The 18,810-nt window shown below is 36.4% G+C and overlaps 1 protein-coding gene across 1 annotated transcript in view; it reads right to left on the bottom strand.

Moving 5' to 3' along the window:
• LOC124776492 (cyclin-dependent kinase-like 5) overlaps positions 1 to 18,810 on the bottom strand; it is a 349,628-nt gene that overhangs the window by 34,686 nt on the left and 296,132 nt on the right. The window contains exons 8-9 of the mRNA XM_047251507.1: positions 12,205 to 12,503; positions 1,967 to 2,046 (exon numbers count right to left, since the gene is read on the bottom strand). Of these exons, the coding sequence (XP_047107463.1) occupies positions 1,967 to 2,046; positions 12,205 to 12,503 (379 nt within the window). The remainder of the gene's footprint in view (positions 1 to 1,966; positions 2,047 to 12,204; positions 12,504 to 18,810) is intronic.

Genomic DNA, 18,810 nt, shown 5'->3' with positions numbered 1-18,810 from the left:
TGAGGCAATACTGACCCTACGACTTATCTTAGAAAACAGATCAAGAAAGGCAAACCTACATTTCTAGCATTTGTAGACTTAGAGAAAGCTTTTGACAATGTTGACTAAAATACTCTCTTTCAAATTCTAAAGGTGGAAGGGGTAAAATACAGGGAGCAAAAGGCTATTTACAATTTGTACAGAAACCAGATGGCAGTTATAAGAGTCGAGGGGCATGAAAGGGAAGCAGCTGTTGGGAAGGGAGTGAGACAGGGTTGTAGCCTGTCCTTGATGTTATTTAATCTGTATACTGAGCAAGCAGTAAAGGAAACAAAAGAAAAATTCGGTGTAGGTATTAAAGTCCATGGAAAAGAAATAAAAACGTTTAGGTTCGCCGATGACATTGTAATTCTGTCAGAGACAGCAAAGGACTTGGAAGAGCAGTTGAACGGAATGGACAGTGCCCTGAAAGGAGGATATAAGATGAACATCAACAAAAGCAAAATGAGGATAATGGAATGTAGTCGAATTAAGTCGGGTGATGCTGAGGAAATTAGATTAGAAAATGAGACACTTAAAGTAGTAAAGGAGTTTTGCTACTTGGGGAGGAAAATAACTCATGATGGTCGAAGTAGAGAGGATATAAAATGTAGACTGGCAATGGCAAGGAAAGCTTTTCTGAAGAAGAGAAATTTTTTAACATCGAGTATAGATTTAAGTGTCAGGAAGTCGTTTCTGTAAGTATTTGTATGGAGTGTAGCCATGCATGGAAGTGAAACATGGATGATAAATAGTTTGGACAATAAGAGAATAGAAGAATGCTGAAGATTAGATGGGTAGATCACATAACTAATGAGGAGGTATTGAATAGAATTGGGGAGAAGAGGTGTTTGTGGCACAACTTGATGAGAAGAAGGGACCGGTTGGTAGGACATGTTCTGAGGCATCAAGGGGTCACAAATTTGGCATTGGAGGGTAGCGTGGAGGGTAAAAATCGTAGAGGGAGACCAAGAGATGAATACACTAAGCAGATTCAGAAGGATGTAGGCTGCAGTAGGTACTGGGAGATGAAGCAGCTTGCACAGGATAGAGTAGCATGGAGAGCTGCATCAAACCAGTCTCACGACTGAAGGCAACAACAACAACAACAACATCACAGTGCAGTAAAGTGTATATTTGTGTGGCACCAATTTGTTTGCACTGCCACAGTTACTCCATCCACCTCGGTGCACCTAAACCTAATATGATGTGTGTGAGCTGTTCTACTTAAATGACCCATACACATCAAAAACATCTTGGATAGAAAAATCCTGAGGAAAAAGATCAAGAAGCACTTCCATGACACAATATTACAAAGTGTTATAAATGGAATGAACTGCAGCCAAATGGTACAGATGGCGAGGGCCAAAGGATGGCCACATCGAAAGGTGTTGCCTTCAGTTGTGATAATGGTGGTAATTCAGTTCTCCCATAATAGTAGAAAATTACTTAGTTTTTTTTAATGTGGCGCAAAATTATAACAGGCAAAATAATGTGATGTAATAAGCCTGATTCACCAAGTAAACTACATCTTCTTTATCATAAATAACACTACACGCACATTCTGAATACAGTATTTTGAATTGAGAAAGTTGTCAAAGAGACAACAGATGGAACAAAGGTCATTTAGAAACAGCATTGTGCACATTACCCAGCATTATCCCAAAGAATGTCACTACAAACATACAGAACCAGCAAGTATAATGTTTCTCTCTGATGGCAACTGTAAGAGACAGTTGACCTTAATACTTGGGCAATAGGCTCCAATCTGTATAGGAATAAACAGTAAAAATACACGAATAACTTGCATAAAGCATTTCTGTCAGAAAAAATAATAACAACAATGATGAGGATAGTGATAGCAACAATAAAACTGACAAAAAATTACTATTTGAGGATTTGAGAACATCTAATGGTTAAGTACTCATTTCATAATATTTATACTTACTGGTGATATAAAAGCATCTGTTGGTGTTTGATGAGTTGGGTTCTGTTTTTTCTTTGATGCCTTTGTTGGACTGCCAGTAGCTGTAATACAAACCACATTTGATTAGTACTGCCACACAAAAATAAGTACAAGGGGACAATATCTTAAGTAGATCAAACGTAACTGCATTAACAGTAAACTATTACACTTCAAGGGAAATGAAGGAATGTTTTCCTCACATTATTATCATATTCTGCTAAGATTGTTCTATATGATACAAACTCTCAAAAACTATTGCAGTTGAAAAACGGTATCAGATTACACAGCTTTTAGTGTACAAATACATTCTCTTAGAAAGAGATTTATGATAATAACAGTGGTTGTGCTGTGAATGAAACTTACTATTGACAGTGGATAACTACTATTGCACAATGAAAATAATGGCTTTGAGAGCTATCAGAAAACCATAAGTAATGTTAATGCTGCAGGTTTGTCAATGTGATTGATAGAATACATGTTGTTTAGATGTCCATGTTGACAGATCCGTTTTTCTGGTCCCACAGTCTGAGATTTAGAAACACTCAGGTCTAGACTGTAACTGCTGTGAGCTTATGTCCACCAAGATTTCACACTGTTCACATGTCTCACAAAACACTTAAGGCACTGCAGGAAAACGTAAGACGGGGAGGATTACAGGCCCCCTCAATGACAAATTCAAGTTTCTGGGATGACATTGATCTGGACCAGATGAAAAAGACTAGTTTAATGTCCTGCAGTTGGCAGGAAAGAACTAATAGTCAATTTCAACAAGCTTTATTATAATTAAACACCTTCTTGACATACACTAAGTTTCTAAACACAGAAACAAACAAACAAAACCCACAACTCGATGGTAGCAAAACAGATAAGGGAACAAGACAATGGAAGAAAATACTGACCAAAACTACTCTACAAGATACAACATGCTACTACAAGACTACGGCGAGTGAATACAAGGCTAGGGCCAGCATAAGTACTGGCCGGAGCTGTTTCTAGCAGTTGGTAAATACTGCCAGTCTGACAGTCTGAGAGTGTTTATAAAGCCAGGTTGGCAGAATGCTATATCAGTAATATGAGTTCTGATTGGTGGAACACTGTCACATGCTGTCTGGCGAAGTTGTTCCATTTGGAAAGTCTGTTACTGTTTCTGTCTGCTGGCGATGTTTCTCTCCGCGCAGCTGAAAGGGTTAGCAACCCATCTTGCGTGTAAGTTCTGCGGGCCCTCTAAAATAAGGGGCCACTACAATAATTAGCATGAAATAAGACAATGACTTTATGTAAGGGACCATGTCCATCTACTTCTGTGCTTGCATCTTGCTACACAAAGTTTGGATAAGTGGGCAATAACATGGATCTTAGAAACCCAACTGCTTCTATCACTTTTCATTTGGGGAAAATAAATTGAAGAACTTTAATACACATAGATATTTTGGTGGAGATGGAAGAAGAATTAAATAGCAGACAATGCGATAAGGTAGTATTATAAGAAATGTGGTATAAAATGGAGATCAAATTCAATTAAAATTAGCTCTGTGTTTCACAACAGAGGAATAGTGCAGGGAGGAAATTCCAGAGTAGGCTATATAGTAAAAATGAAAATCAATGACAGTATTATAGTCAGATACTGAAGGAATCTCAGAGAGAATAGAGACACTTAATTTAGGAATAAATAAAAGATATTAAATGGAAAGCATTCGAGTCAATACATCAACATGCTCACATTCTGATGAAGAACTGGAGTACCTCCACAAAAATGTTACAGAAGCTGGTACATGACAGAAGAGTTGACAATATGATGATAATGGGAAATTTTAATGCACAAGTAGCAAGCAATGAAGAACACTTCTTAAATTGAGAATTCTGGACACACCACAAGAAATAACAGATGTCGAGTGACAGTAGAATTTTCTGAGAAGAACACCTTGTTGTCTTTAACACATTCTTTCAGAAGAAAAGAAGTAGAAAATGTCTTGATAAGGATCACATGGAATTAAAAGCTGAGTGGACTACAATTTATCAAAGAATGAAGAATATGTTTCAAATGTTACTTGGATTACAAATGGTCATAGACTCCCAAGATGCACAGTAAGACTTGATATAAAGATAGAAAGAAACAGATTCATCAGGCAGAAAGTCAGAAATTTAGATCATAAACAAAATTGTTTAGTAACATCAGATTAATTAAGCAAGGAGTTCATTACCTGAAAATTGTTGATCTTATAGACATGGACAAAAGGGAGAACTAGTTGACATAGGTGCTTATACAAACAGAAAAAAATTTGTAGGTAAGAAACAAGTGGAATGAAGCAGCTATTAAAGAGGAGGTTTCATGAAAATTATAGTAACAGCACAGTAGAAGCTGCAGAATTAAACAAAACTATTTATAAATTTAGATTAATTAGAGCATCTCAACAGTCATTCTTCTCACACTCCATACGCAACTGGAACAGAAAGAAATCCTAATGTGATATCATGCTAAGTACACAGTACAGTGCAGAGTGCATATGTAGATGAAGATACATATTCAAGAGCATGCAAGAATAATTCCGAAAACTTAGTAAGTGAAATAAATGAAGACAACAAAGTTATTGATGTAGCAAAACAGAAATTTATGTTGCATAAGACAGCATATTTCATCAATTAAGATGTCTGGTGGAACAGTAACTAACAACACTGATCAAATTGTACAAGCATTCTAAGCCTTATTTTAATCACAAAGTTTTTGAATCAGTTAAAAACCAAATCTGCACTAACATTCCTCGAGAAATCAGGTACTGAGTCAACACATCTCATTGGACTAAACAATATGTGTCAATGGCACAGCTTCCATTAGCTTCAACAGTATAGTGATAAATTCAGAGTTGAATGAGGTGTTTAGTTTAGTTTTTTGCATGTTCCATGGATCGTACTTTTAACAACTCTCTACAATATGAAATATGCCAGGAGATTTACAAGTACATGGTTGCATGGGGGATGTTGAACTGTTTGTACTTATACACTACTTACCATTAAAATTGCTACACCAAGAAGAAATGCAGATGATAAACGGGTATTCATTGGAAAAATATATTATACTAAAACTGACATGTGATTACATTTTCATGCAATCTGGATGCATAGATCCTGAGAAATCAGTACCCAGAACAACCACCTCTGGCTGTAACAACGGCCTTGATACACCTGGGCATTGAGTCAAACAGACCTCAGATGGCTGCCCATGCAGCTTCAACACGATACCACAGTTCATCAAGAGTAGTGAGTGGCGTATTGTGACGAGCCAGTTGCTCAGCCACCATTGACCAGATGTTTTCAATTGGTGAGAGATCTGGAGAATGTGCTGGCCAGGGCAGCAGTCGAACATTTTCTATATCCAGAAAGGCCTGTACAGGACGTGCAACATGCGGTCGTGCATTATCCTGCTGAAATGTAGCGTTTTGCAGGGATCGAATGAATGGTAGAGCCATGGGTCGTAACACATCTGAAATGTAACGTCCACTGTTCAAAGTGCCGTCAATGCGAACAAGAGGTGACCGAGACGTGTAACCAATGGCACCCCATACCATCACACCGGGTGATACACCAGTATGGCGATGATGAATACACGCTTCCAATGTGCGTTCACCGCGATGTAGCCAAACACGGATGCGACCATCATCATCTGTAAACAGAAACTGGATTCATCCAAAAAAATGACGTTTTGCCATTTGTGCACCCAGGTTCGTTGTTGAGTACACCATCGCAGGCACTCCTATCTGTGATGCAGCATCAAGGGTAACCGCAGCAATGGTCTCCGAGCTGATAGTCCACACTGCTGCAAATGTCATCGAACTGTTTGTGGAGATGGTTGTTGTCTTGCAAACGTTCCCGTCTGTTGACTCAGGGATCGAGACGTGGCTGCACAATCCGTTACAGCCCTGTGGATAAGATGCCTGTCATCTTGACTGCTAGTGATACAAGGCCGTTGGGATCCAGCACGGCATTCTGTATTACCTCCTGAACCCACTGATTCCATATTCTGCTAACAGTCATTGGATCTCAATCAACACGAGCAACAATGTCACGATACGATAAACTACAATCACGATAGGCTACAATAAGACCTTTATCAAATTCAGAAATGTGATGGTACGCATTTCTCCCCCTTACACGAGGCATCACAACAACGTTTCACCAGGCCACGCCGGTCAACTGCTGTTTGTGTATGAGAAATCGGTTGGAAACTTTCCTCATGTCAGCACACTGAAGGTGTCGCCTCTGGTGCCAACCTTGTGTGAATGCTCTGAAAAGCTAATCATTTGCATATCACAGCATCTTCTTCCTGTTGGTTAAATTTCATGTTTGTAACATGTCATCTTCATGGTGTAGCAATTTTAATGGCCAGTAGTGTATTTATTTGAATACTATGGAACACAACAGTACAAACTACATAAACGTAGAAGCGTAAACTAATGGAGAATTGATGTCAATGGAAAACATGTTCAATGCAGCCACTATTTTGCCACTGTAGCTGTTCAAGAAAAACATTCATATTCCAACTACCTGCCAGCACAGATCTTCATTGTTTGAGTTGCACACTTCCACAACATGGGATCTGAGTTCCGCCAGATCTTAAGGACGCACACAGAAGACTTCTTCCAATTATTGCCACAGAAAATAATTTTACGGTTTGATGTTGGGGCTGTGAGATGGTCAAATTTGACCACACTGAAGACATCAAGGAAAGCAGTAAGGCAGCACTGTTTCACCAAAAGATTCATGCAAAAGGTCAAGAACAACATTGGCTGGGAATGGTCAGGCTCCATCCTGCATAAACCACTGCATGTGCATTGGCTGTGGAGAGGCATTAAATGGAGGAAGAAACAGGTTTCACGACAAGCCCATGTACCATTCAGAAATGACCATTTCATAGAAAAAGGAAGATCCGTTTAATCTGTCACTTGATGTGGCAGCACAAACAGACACTTTTTGATTGTAACTGTCCCTTTCATGAGATGACACTGGACATTCTGTAGCCCAAAACCTCACATTTTGTTTATGAACCACACCATTGACATTGGTGTACGCCTCATCAGAGAAGCAGACGTTGAATCCTTCCCCTTCTCTCTGCATTACCCAAGCAGCAAACTTACATCTGTCTTCTTTCTGTAGACTGAGAAGAGTATGGAGCTCAGTCATTTTGAACTGGAATAATTTAAGGTCTGAATGGAGACTGTGTTGAATAGATTGACAGAATATGCCAAGTTCAGCTGTGGTTCTTCTTTGTTGACTTACAGGGTTGTGTAGCAATTGCCACTCTCACAGCTTCCACATTTTCAGGTGATTGGATTTGAGATAACATGGTCACTTTGGTTCCAACATTCCATTATTTTGTAACTGGTGATGCAACCTACAGCTTGTGTTTTTAGCGGAAGGTCACCTTGCTTTAAAATGTTGAAAGGGATGTGTCTGTGTAATACCCGCATTTTTATGGGTGCATATATTTCTCCTTTCTGTGTTAACTTGTGGACTATTTTTCTTTCTAGTGTTATTTTTATGAATGCTGCTATTATTTTTCAATTGTGCCTTATTCTTCACCACTAACTTTACAAAAGAGTAAATATACTGAAAAGACATAATTAGAATGCATAAGTCTTTAAATATTTGCCTACATGATATCGTAAGATGGACACTAGATACTCACCTTTATTCATCATTGACCACAGATACAATGCCATAGGCTTCATCTCTCATATACATTATCAATATACTTAATTACATACATTTAGCATACATTTTAATTTTTAACATATGTTCACACTCTGTAAATAAAAAAATTCTTTTGTATTATAAAATGGACTTTCAGCCAACTAGTTGTACGGCTTTTTTAAAAATAATTTACAGGACATGAACCATGCTGAGGATGGTAAGTTGTCAAATACTTTTAAGCAGCTGACTGTGGGAAATGGGCTGCTTTTACCAGTCTGTCTCTTGGAATATCCATTTTAATTTTTCCCTGCTAAGGATAGAAACTTGAAATTTGGAGAGGGTGTTGGCCTTACACCGTAGGCATCACTTAAGAAGGGGCTTTTTGAAATTCCATCACTTAGGGGGTGAAATAGGTGATATAAGTTTATGAAAAAATGTCACTATTAAGGCAATTTTGAAGCTAGACCTGAGAAATTTGGGATTTGATTTCTCGGTCAGAAATAAATAAATATGCGTCTCAGAATTTTTGGAAATTTAACTCCAATGGGGTGAAATAGTGGGTGAAAGTTTTTTGAAAATAAGTCATTATTTAAAAAACTACTAAAGTATGTTTAAAGCTACTTTTATGAAAATTGGCATTTGACTTCTCAGTTACAAATAAAAAAATACACATTTTGATTTTTTGGAAACTCATCCCTTAAGGGGGTGAAATATGGGATGAAATATTGTAAGAAATATTTCTTTATGAAAGCATTTTTAAAGCTAAATCAATGAGAATTTGAGTTTGGTTTCACAGTTGAAAATAAAAAAAATATGTTTCACTGGTTTTGGAAATTCAACACCCATGGGGATGAAACAGGGGAAGTTTTTACGGAAATATTTCACTATGCTAGCATTTTTGAAACTAAATCTACGAAAATTTGTATTAGCTGTTCTACTAGAAATTTAAAAAAATACACATTCACTGTTCTGGAAATTCAGTGTCTAAGTTGAAATAGGGGATGAAATGTATAATTAAATTTTTTTTATTATGAAAACATTTTTAAATCTAAATCTACGGAAATTTCTGTTTAGCTTCTCTATTAGAAATAAAAAAATATACATTTTGCTTTTTTTGGGGAGGGGGGGGGGGGTTTGAACCATAAGGGGGTTGAAACAGGGGATGAAAAGTTTTAAGAAAATATTTTTTATTACATCAAAACATTTTTAAAGGTAAATCAACTGGTACTTCACTTCTTAGTTAGATATAAAGAAATATGTGTTAGGGGATGAAAGTTTCTATGGAAATATCACCACAAGAATGCAGAAGGTATGAGTAATAAAGACCTTGGACTCCTGGGAGTTCAATCTCTAAGGTGAAATATGGGATGAAATGTATAATGAATTTTTTTATTATGAAAACATTTTTAAATCTAAATTTACAGAAATTTCTATTTAGCTTCTCTATTAGAAATAAAAATATATACATTACACTTTTTTTGGGGTGGGGGGGGGGGGCGATTTGAGCCCTAAGGGGGTTGAAACAGGGGATGAAAAGTTTTAAGAAAATATTTCATTAGATTAAAAATTTTTTAAAGCTAAATCAATTAAAATTGGTACTTCACTTCTTAGTTAGATATAAAGAAATATGTGATAGGGGACGAAAGTTTCTATGGAAGTATCACCACAAGAATGCAGAAGGCATGAGTAATAAAAACCTTGGACTCCAGTTACCAGAATCACTTTTCAGTCAGAAGTACATTTGGAAAAGACTATGCTTCTACGGCTTTAATTAGCATGAAAAATTTAGATGGTATTATAATTTGTGAACAACATAAAAAATTCAATTAAAGCAAAAAAAATCACTACAGAACATGCAGCCTATTCGGGTGAAGGAGCAGGCACTAAGTTAGTCAATTATATACGAGGTAGAGCGCCCCTATATTGGCAATTTATAAGAAATGTGAGATTGGAGCAGTCTAAAATAGGTCAATCTTTAATATTCTGAAGTAACTAACCCTCTCAGTTCCCACATTAGGTATTTTGCAATCATAACTGATGTATTCTCCCCAAACAGGGCCCTCCCAGCCAACAATGCCATACATTCATTTCCATTTCTTTCCAGCTCAACTTAAAAAGTCTAAATGGGTTCCTAAAGTTTAACTGTTCCATTTTCTACATTAAACAATGGGAAATCCAGGATGGAATGTAACAATACCAGAGAAGGAAAGTTGCTACTCACTATATAGTGGAGATGCTGAGTCGCGATAGGCACAATAAAAGATTCACACAATCATAGCTTTTGGCAATTAAGGCCTTTGTCAACAGTAGACACACATACACACATGCACACACACACTCACACAAATGCAACTTGCACACACATCTGCAGTCTCAGAGAGCTGGTAGTTTCAGCTCTCTGAGACTGCAGACGTGTGTGCAAGTTGTGTTTGCATGAGTGTGTGTGTGCATGTGTGTATGAGTGTCTATGGCTGACAACGGCCTTAATGGCCACAACTATGACTGTGTGAATCTTTTTATTGTGCCTATCACGACTCAGCATCTCCGCTATATGGTGAGTAGCAACTTTCCTTCTCTGGTACCATTTTCTACATTATTAGACAGTCCTAGCAGAAGACGACAGGTCTTGCCAGGATTACACAGAGTTTGTAAGAGGAGAACCAATTCTCTGCAGCATCTAGTGATTTCAGTGTGACATTTGTTGTAATACTGAGCTGTCTTATGAGTTGCAATTATTATTGCATCATCAGCACAGCAAATCACAGAGCAGGGAACATGATGTGTCAAATTGTTGACTGTAATTATGAAAAAGAATGGCACAAACCTGATAACTGTGGTATCCATGTCTAAACAATTTTCATCCTAGGACGTCTGTTTCTCATTGAGAAATATTGTTTTCTATTAGGGTTACAAATACTTTGGAAACTACAGTTGTCTCCTTTTTTAAAAACTGGTATAACGTTTGAAATTTTTAATGATGCAGAGAAAATTCCAAAGTGAAGACTGCTGTTAAAAAATGTATGCAAAAGGTTCACAAAGCAAATGAACAGCCTTCTCTATGATGTAGTTGGATAGACAGTGATTATCCATAGTTTTAGAGTTGGAGAATTTTTTATGCCTATTATGACATCAGTGGATATGATAATTTTCCACTTAAAAGACTGTTGCACTGGCAGCTACTTGCCAAGTAGTTCACCTTCAGATGTGTCAGATGAGATTATTCTATTTCCAGTTTCTTTCACTGAAGACACAAAAAACTCATTCAATTGATCTGGTTCAGGTGACACTTCTTGTGTGGGTAGGAGAGTGTTCTTGTGCAATAATTTGCCATGCCATTTTGCACTTGTTTGAAGCAGTTTCTATAACCTTTCATAGGCTAACTGTTTTGCATGAATCAGCTTAACATTATCCTTATAGCATGGTTCTGTGTGATGAATACTTTTCATCTACATATGGAACTACCACTGAAAATTATTCCTTATGGAGGAATTGGGCAAGGAGATATGGTATCACTAAAACCATTCTCAGCATGCTTAGAGTAAGTCTTCAGATCCTTGAGAATGTGGAAAAATAAAAAAAAGGTATAACGTCAAAGGAACATATACAAACCACCATTATTTTGTTGATAACAATGTACTATTTGTATCTGCCACACATAAATGTCAGAAACATATGGGAGAACTTCACAGAGCAAGTTTGAAAGTATTTCTGAAATACAATTTTACTAAAAATAGGAACATATGAACACACAAAAATAGTACAAACTAATTACAAAGTTGTGGTACCAATTGGTCAGTTACAGGTAATAACTGGGTGGTTAGAAAAAGAGAAAACAGAAGAGTAAAATGTGGTGTGAAGTGCACTGAGCAAATTAAGATGCTTTTCAAAACTAAACTTCTGATGTGTCTCTAAAAGAAATCTTACAGTCAGCTTGTAATACTGTTTTTAACTTATTCCAGTGAGACACAGACTTTTAATGCAAAAAGATTAAAAACATGATAGCTGTTCAGTAAGCAATGGAGAGATACATGTTGGGAATTACTTGGAGCCACAGGAAAGCATATAAATGAACCAGCAAATGAACAAGAATTGAAGATTTAATTATGACTGTAATGAAAATGAAGTCAGCAGAACATACAGCTATGTGGATGGATGGTAGACAGACCAAGTACATTCTTTGCAGGATTCCATGAGAAAAGAAAAAAATCAAGATGACAACTTAATGAAAAGTGTGTAGATGACAAAAAATGTGCAAGAGCAACATAGATGTTTCTACCTGAAGATCATGCATAGAAAAGTCTAGAGGAAACCTACAGTTAACAGTTCATCTCAAATGATTATTATTATTGTTGTTGTTGTTGTTCTTGTTGTTGTTGATGATGATGATTATGGTACTACTGTGCATTTGTTCTTCCATGGATTTTTATTGGTTCTAGATCAAGTTAACTGAGGCATATGGAATGACATATTTTGTTTCTTTTTCTTTAAATTCTTTTAATTATTTTGACAAAATTTGTATTTTCAGACATACTCACCACCAGGTAAATTAGGCAGGGAGAAGTCATCAACAGCCTGTTGCTTTTGTGGTTTTGATAGGAGTCTTTTGCTGGTTGTAATCCACCCATCACCAGGAGGAGACTCATTAGGTTGGTGGGTATCTGGCGTACACACATCAAGCATCAGACTGCGATCCAAACGACGTATGAAGGTAGTACGTGGGGCCACGTGAAGCATGGGAGTAGCATTTACTGAAGTAGTTGTTGGTAGAGGGCGATTTACTTCTCGAAGTTTCCCACCAGGCACAAGTGGTGACTTTTTCAGTGGTTCAGGAATCCTGTCAAGTAAAACATTAATAATTTTATTTCTACATCAACAAACTGCCATTATGTCATCTGATTTTTCCTTTTGTTACATTAGCAATGGGGAACGGCAAAAATTGCTAGTAAATAATGGTTCAGTCTTGAAATGTAGAGCACAAGAAAATCATAGCTAAGAGTAATTGATATTTCCTTTTTTTAAAATTCATTATATAACACCCAAAATGTTGCTAACATCTTGTCATTACTTGCTTAAAAATATAATTTCCTGGTATCTAATGCCATGTGATGAAAAAGCCAAAGGCCAAAACTGAAGTGAAAACATAGGACAAGATGTTGAACACAAAATATATGATTCCTTGGTGTAAGAGATCAATTTCAGTAAATTGCCTTTGTACACATAAAACAGAGTTGTTATCATATATTTTATTTGCATTCATTTAAACCTCTTTAACACTGAGCTCCTCCCAAAAAGTCTCAACTGAACAAGACTGTTTGACAGTCTTAAATGGTCTTGTTGAAAGAGCAGTGCAAGTTCCTACCTGTTATGAGAGTTGTCTTAACCACTGTTTTGCTTAGTACTTACAGTTAAAAGCCCACAAATTGTCATAATTAATTAAGCCATACATCATGTACAAATACGATTTTCTTGTAGCCTCTACCCTCGAGCAGGCATGCCATTTTAAATAACATGAGGGGGTGTGTGGTGTACTCAGCACACATGTAAAGAATAGCTGCTTTATGTCACCAAGATAAACATGTTGAACAAAATCACAGTTCAATGATAGTTTAATTAAACAAAGATAAAATAAACTTACATAATCTGAGCTAAAGCACCATTTAATTAATCATTAATGAAAAAACTTTCATTATATCACACTGTTGCACAGACCAATGTTACCCCACAGTAATGACCCACTCAAAGTATTAAACAGAGCAATTGCATCAGCCCTGACAGTCGCTGATTTGACAGTGGATTTGTGCTGTTAGCTTGTAATCTGGGTCATTTTCTTGCACAGATTGTAAATTTTTTCTCACCTAGCTTGTTGTTTATTTTATATTACTGCTGCTCTCTTGGATGTATGACAACACAATTTATCACTGTTGGCTGCATCAATAACAAAGGAATAGATTGGGCTTGCAGTGGTGAAACAACAATGGAACAATGAAAAACAATTTTATTTGTGGTTGGCATGCTATATATATAGGTGTGCCTGCTGGAGGAAAGAGACATGGATGATTGAAGATACACATTGACAAAAGATGCAACTAAAGGTAAATAAATATTGATTACAACTGTGATTTAAAGGGACTTAACTGCATCACTGTTAGACCCTTAATCCTTTCTATCAGACCCTTAATCCTTTCTTAGTGTTCGAAGACATAGGTAAGAGACATTTTCTTTATATTAATAATGGGATCATATGTATTATAATTGGTACATGAATGTTCAGCTGAACTAACACACTTTAATTATCATCAAAGTCAAAACTAAGATCACTGTATAAATAAGTATCAAGTGCAAAATATGTAAATTGTATCTATTATGTTAAAGAATAGGTACAAAAGTTATTTTATTGCTTGAGTCAGATTCAAGCATGAAGAACAGGTAACATCTAAATGAAAATTACCTTAGTGTCTTGTAAAGACCTTTTAAATCATAATTCATCTGAAAGTGATTTTTCCAAATAACGACAAACACTATTAAGGAATATTTGTACTGTGAAGTTACTACAAAAATTCTAACATCACTCAACAAAAACTTCCAATATTTAGGGTTATCAACTATACACAACATTTCTTCACATTGCTTTAGCTGCACTATCTGAAGGGTAATTTAAAATATTGGTTTGATGTAAATGGATTAAAACTAAACATGGAAAACCCAACTTACACAGTTAAAAAGTAAACAAGCAAATTCAATCAACTTCCAAATTACTCACAAAAATCAGGAACCTAGGGAAGCAGAATCTGTCAAATTCCTGGGGATATTTTTAGAAAAAAAATTATTCTGGTCTTCTCATACAAGGTACTTGGGAGACAAGCAAAACAGTTTTCCATTCACAGCCAAGTGAAATGGACACTACAAAAGTTGTTTACCGCAGCTGTTTTGAATGTCTTGTAAGATACAGAATAATCTTTTGGGGAAATGCAAGTAGTGTAAATAGAATATTATTTCTTCAAAAGACTGTTATTAGAAATACGTGTAATATTAAGCTAGACATTCTACCAACCTTTATGCAGGGATCTAAAAATTTTAACTATTGCATGTTTTTGCATTTAGGATCTGTTTGTCTTTATCCATATCAACCCAGATTATTTATGAAAATATATTTGAAACATATGCATGAAACAAGAAACAAAGTTAACTTCATGTCACCATCTCATGGACTAAAACTCTACTCTCATGCTCCTCAACACATGGCTTCCAAAATTTACAATAAATTTAAAAAAACTTTCACAGCATGGAACTAGGTTTGTTGAAGATAAAATGCACTATCCTAATGCAAAAATGTTGTTATTTTTTCATGGAGTTCTTAAATGATGATGAAGATTCTTTGTAGACCAATGAAACAAATTTGTAGTGACTTTTCTAAATTAAATTTTCTTTGTTCTTTGTTTGACATGTTGTATTTATCTCTGGTACATTATCTATACTGAGAAGTCTCCTGCACTTTAAATTAATGATTTATGTATGTACATGAATACACAACAAAATTCAGATTCTGATCCTGTATTACACAAGGAAATAGAGACTGAGAGTGTGCACAACATGCTAACAGCCTGATCTTCATCTCTTCAAATTGAGAAATACTTTGACTGCAAACCAGAGTGAACTGATTTCCTTGGTTAGTTTAGGTATGTATTTACTCAATTTTGGCTTGTTGTCCAACTGATATCCAAAGAACTTTGCACATAACATACCAGCTAGTGTAGAACAATTCATGTCTATTGCTGCTACCAGTAGATTATGTTTGCATTTATTTAAAAAATAATATGGTATGAGGTTTTTTAGGGTTAAGAGAAATATTTTCTTTGAAAAGTCATATTTAGGACATTAAATGTGATGTGTATTACCTTAATGCTGTGCTTTCATGGCTGTCAGTGTTCCTGAGGTAACAAGAAGCTCCCCTACTGTCTGTCACTGATATACGAGTATATGTTGCACCTTTCATTAAATAAGATATCTCTCAATGTCAACACCATTTAGACACAAGAAATTTGTTCCTCATCACTCTGGTCATTAATTTTTAATACTATCATTGTAATGTTTTCAACTCTGTGCTTTATAACTGTGGGTACTTAGAGTAGACCAAAAATAAACTGGTTACCCATTTGTTCATGATATAAGTACAGTTCTTCTAGTTTCATGTATCTGCCACTAACTGTTATGTGCAAGGTTTATTAGACTGATGATAACCCTGAAATCATGAATTTCTTGACTGTAGTAGAATTAGTACCTAAGTAACTACTATTGTGTATTTAAACAAGGCTTATTTTTTGCAGTGTCCATTCCAAAATTTTTCATTACTGACATCTGTCTCCTATAGGATCCATGCAATTTTTTGTTATAAAGACATTACTTTTCAGTATGATTGTTGCCATTTATTAACATTCATCTCTTTAAAACATAAATCTATGCAGCAGATGGCACAACTCAAATCTGTGATGGTCACTTATATTCGAGGTAAACATGTCTCATACATCAGTATATAGCATGTTATTGTAATTTGTTAACCAATAAGTCACAAAGGCAGACTCAGAAGACTATCAAAAATTGTCTGTACACCTTATTTACAGGCATCACTTCTTGGAAACTTAATAGATAGAAAGGTATTTCTCCAGGGAATTTCATATTTTTACAGCCCATTATATCTTATCCTACCTACCTAGCAACTTAACTCTCTTATGATCAAAACACATTTATTAAATTCTCATGTTTTTCATGTGGATTTTAACAAAATGTTTATTTTTATGATTTACCTTCCATAATAGTTTTCAAATGTCACCACATATTATACACAGTTTAAGAATGAATTACTACAAAATGTTTATTTTAATGATTTACAGTGTATTACAATAATTATTCACTGACCCATACACAGGGCACATTATTAAGAATGAATTTCTTGCCAATCATATCGGTTCTGTGTTTTCTCTCTTGTCCTCTTGAGTTGTCTTCTTATGGATTTTAAGACTCCTCTTGTTTTTTAACTTCTAATAATCCATTCAACTCAACTACCTTTCTCATGTTTTCACCATGCCCTCTTCGCTCTTCTGTCTCCAACCTGTTCAATGGAAAGTGATTCTGCTATTCCCAAACACCTCCTGCCTAACTGGAGTAATTTCTTTTGTTACTGTTCTAGTACCTTGTTGTCTTCCAAACAATATATGTGTTAATTATCATCCGTAGCAAAAGTGCGAAAGTGCCCCCCCCACGAACCATGGACCTTGCCATTGGTAGGGAGGCTTGCGTGCCTCAGTGATACAGATAGCCGTACCATAGGTGCAACCACAATGGAGGGGTATCTGTTGAGAGGCCAGACAAACGTGTGGTTCCTGAAGAGGGGCAGCAGCCTTTTCAGTAGTTGCAGGGGCAATAGTCTGGATGATTGACTGATCTGGCCTTGTAACACTAACCAAAACGGCCTTGCTGTGCTGGTACTGCGAATGGCTGAAAGCAAGGGGAAACTACAGCCGTAATTTTTCCTGAGAGCATGCAGCTTTACTGTATGGTTAAATGATGATGGCGTCCTCTTGGGTAAAATATTCTGGAGATAAAATAGTCCCCCACTCAGATCTCCAGGCGGGGACTACTCAAGAGGACATCATTATCAGGTGAAAGAAAACTGGCGTTCTACGGATCGGAGCGTGGAATGTCAGATCCCTTAATCAGAGAAAATTTAAAAAGTGAAATGGATAGGTTAAAGTTAGATATAGTGGGAATTAGTGAAGTTCGGTGGCAGGAGGAACAAGACTTTTGGTCAGGTGAATACAGGGTTATAATGACAAAGTCAAATAGGGGTAATCCAGGAGTAGGTTTAATAATGAATAAAAAATAGGAGTGCAGGTAAGCTACTACAAACAGCATAGTGAATGCCTTATTGTGGCCAAGACAAACACGAAGCCGACACCTACTACAGTAGTACAAGTTTACATGCCAACTAGCTCTGCAGATGATGAAGAAATTGATGAAATGTATGACGAGATAAAAGAAATTATTCAGGTAGTGAAAGGAGACAAAAATTTAATAGTCATGGGTGACTGGAATTCGAGAGTAGGAAAAGGGAGAGAAGGAAATATAGTAGATTAATATGGATTGGGACTAAGAAATGAAAGAGAAAGCCACCTGGTAGAGCTTTGCACAGAGCTTAGCTTAATCATAGCTATAGTTCAATTCTTTTATCTTGGCGGCTCGCGCATGCCCACCCAGATGTGGGAGATTGCTGCATTGCCAGTTGCACACGACGCATGCACCAATAGAAGCAGCGCCATAGTATAGCATAGTTCAGAAACTTACGTGCAGGGGGGAATGCGCAGTTCATGAAGTAAAGCCACCACGGCCGCATTAACCCTTTCTCTGCTACAAAGACGTGCTCCCTGCATTCCGCGCTGTGCGCGATTTTGTCACTGCACTGCTCGAATGTGCAGACACATCGTGTTTCGACTGCTTTGACACTCTTATCAATCGATTCCACAAAAACTATTTGGCCCAAAAATTAGATTTTTACACATCTTCTTGACTGATACCTTCCCCCCATAAATGATTTAATTTTGTTTTGATGTTCAATGCAGTTATTATGCAGCATTAAATATAGTAAACCATTGCACAAAATTTTGAAGAGTTTGCAGAGGTAAAAGTCCATAGAGTATACTTTCCATATGGTCGATTTTAGTTGCCTCAATGTTGAGAATGAAATGTGGACAAGATACCTAAATTTCATATAAAATTTACCATATAACAATATCTCATTTAATTTAAGTACGACATAGGTGTCGTATGTAATATTGAGCAATATTCCGTCTTTCGCGACTGTAATAAAAGTATTATTTACACCAGACGCGTTTGGCTTTATTTTAAAGCACTTCAATCAAGGAAATGTATGGCACATACTAGAAATTTCAAAAAATTGCATTCAAACGAATACAATTCGTGAAGTAAGGGACTTCGATATTGTATTTAAATAATGAAAATATTAAGCACCTCTCAAGGTTTGAACTCATAACCTTTCACGTAGCAGCCCAACACCTTCACCGTTACGCTGACGCACATCGTCTGACTACAGAACACCATGAGGAGTATAACACGTCACGCAAAATACT

This window comes from Schistocerca piceifrons, chromosome 2, assembly GCF_021461385.2.
Source record: "Schistocerca piceifrons isolate TAMUIC-IGC-003096 chromosome 2, iqSchPice1.1, whole genome shotgun sequence".
In the NCBI taxonomy this organism is placed as follows: Eukaryota; Metazoa; Arthropoda; class Insecta; order Orthoptera; family Acrididae; genus Schistocerca; species Schistocerca piceifrons.
The sequence above is the reverse complement of the archived record's forward strand: the minus strand, read 5'-3'. Positions and strand labels throughout refer to the sequence as shown.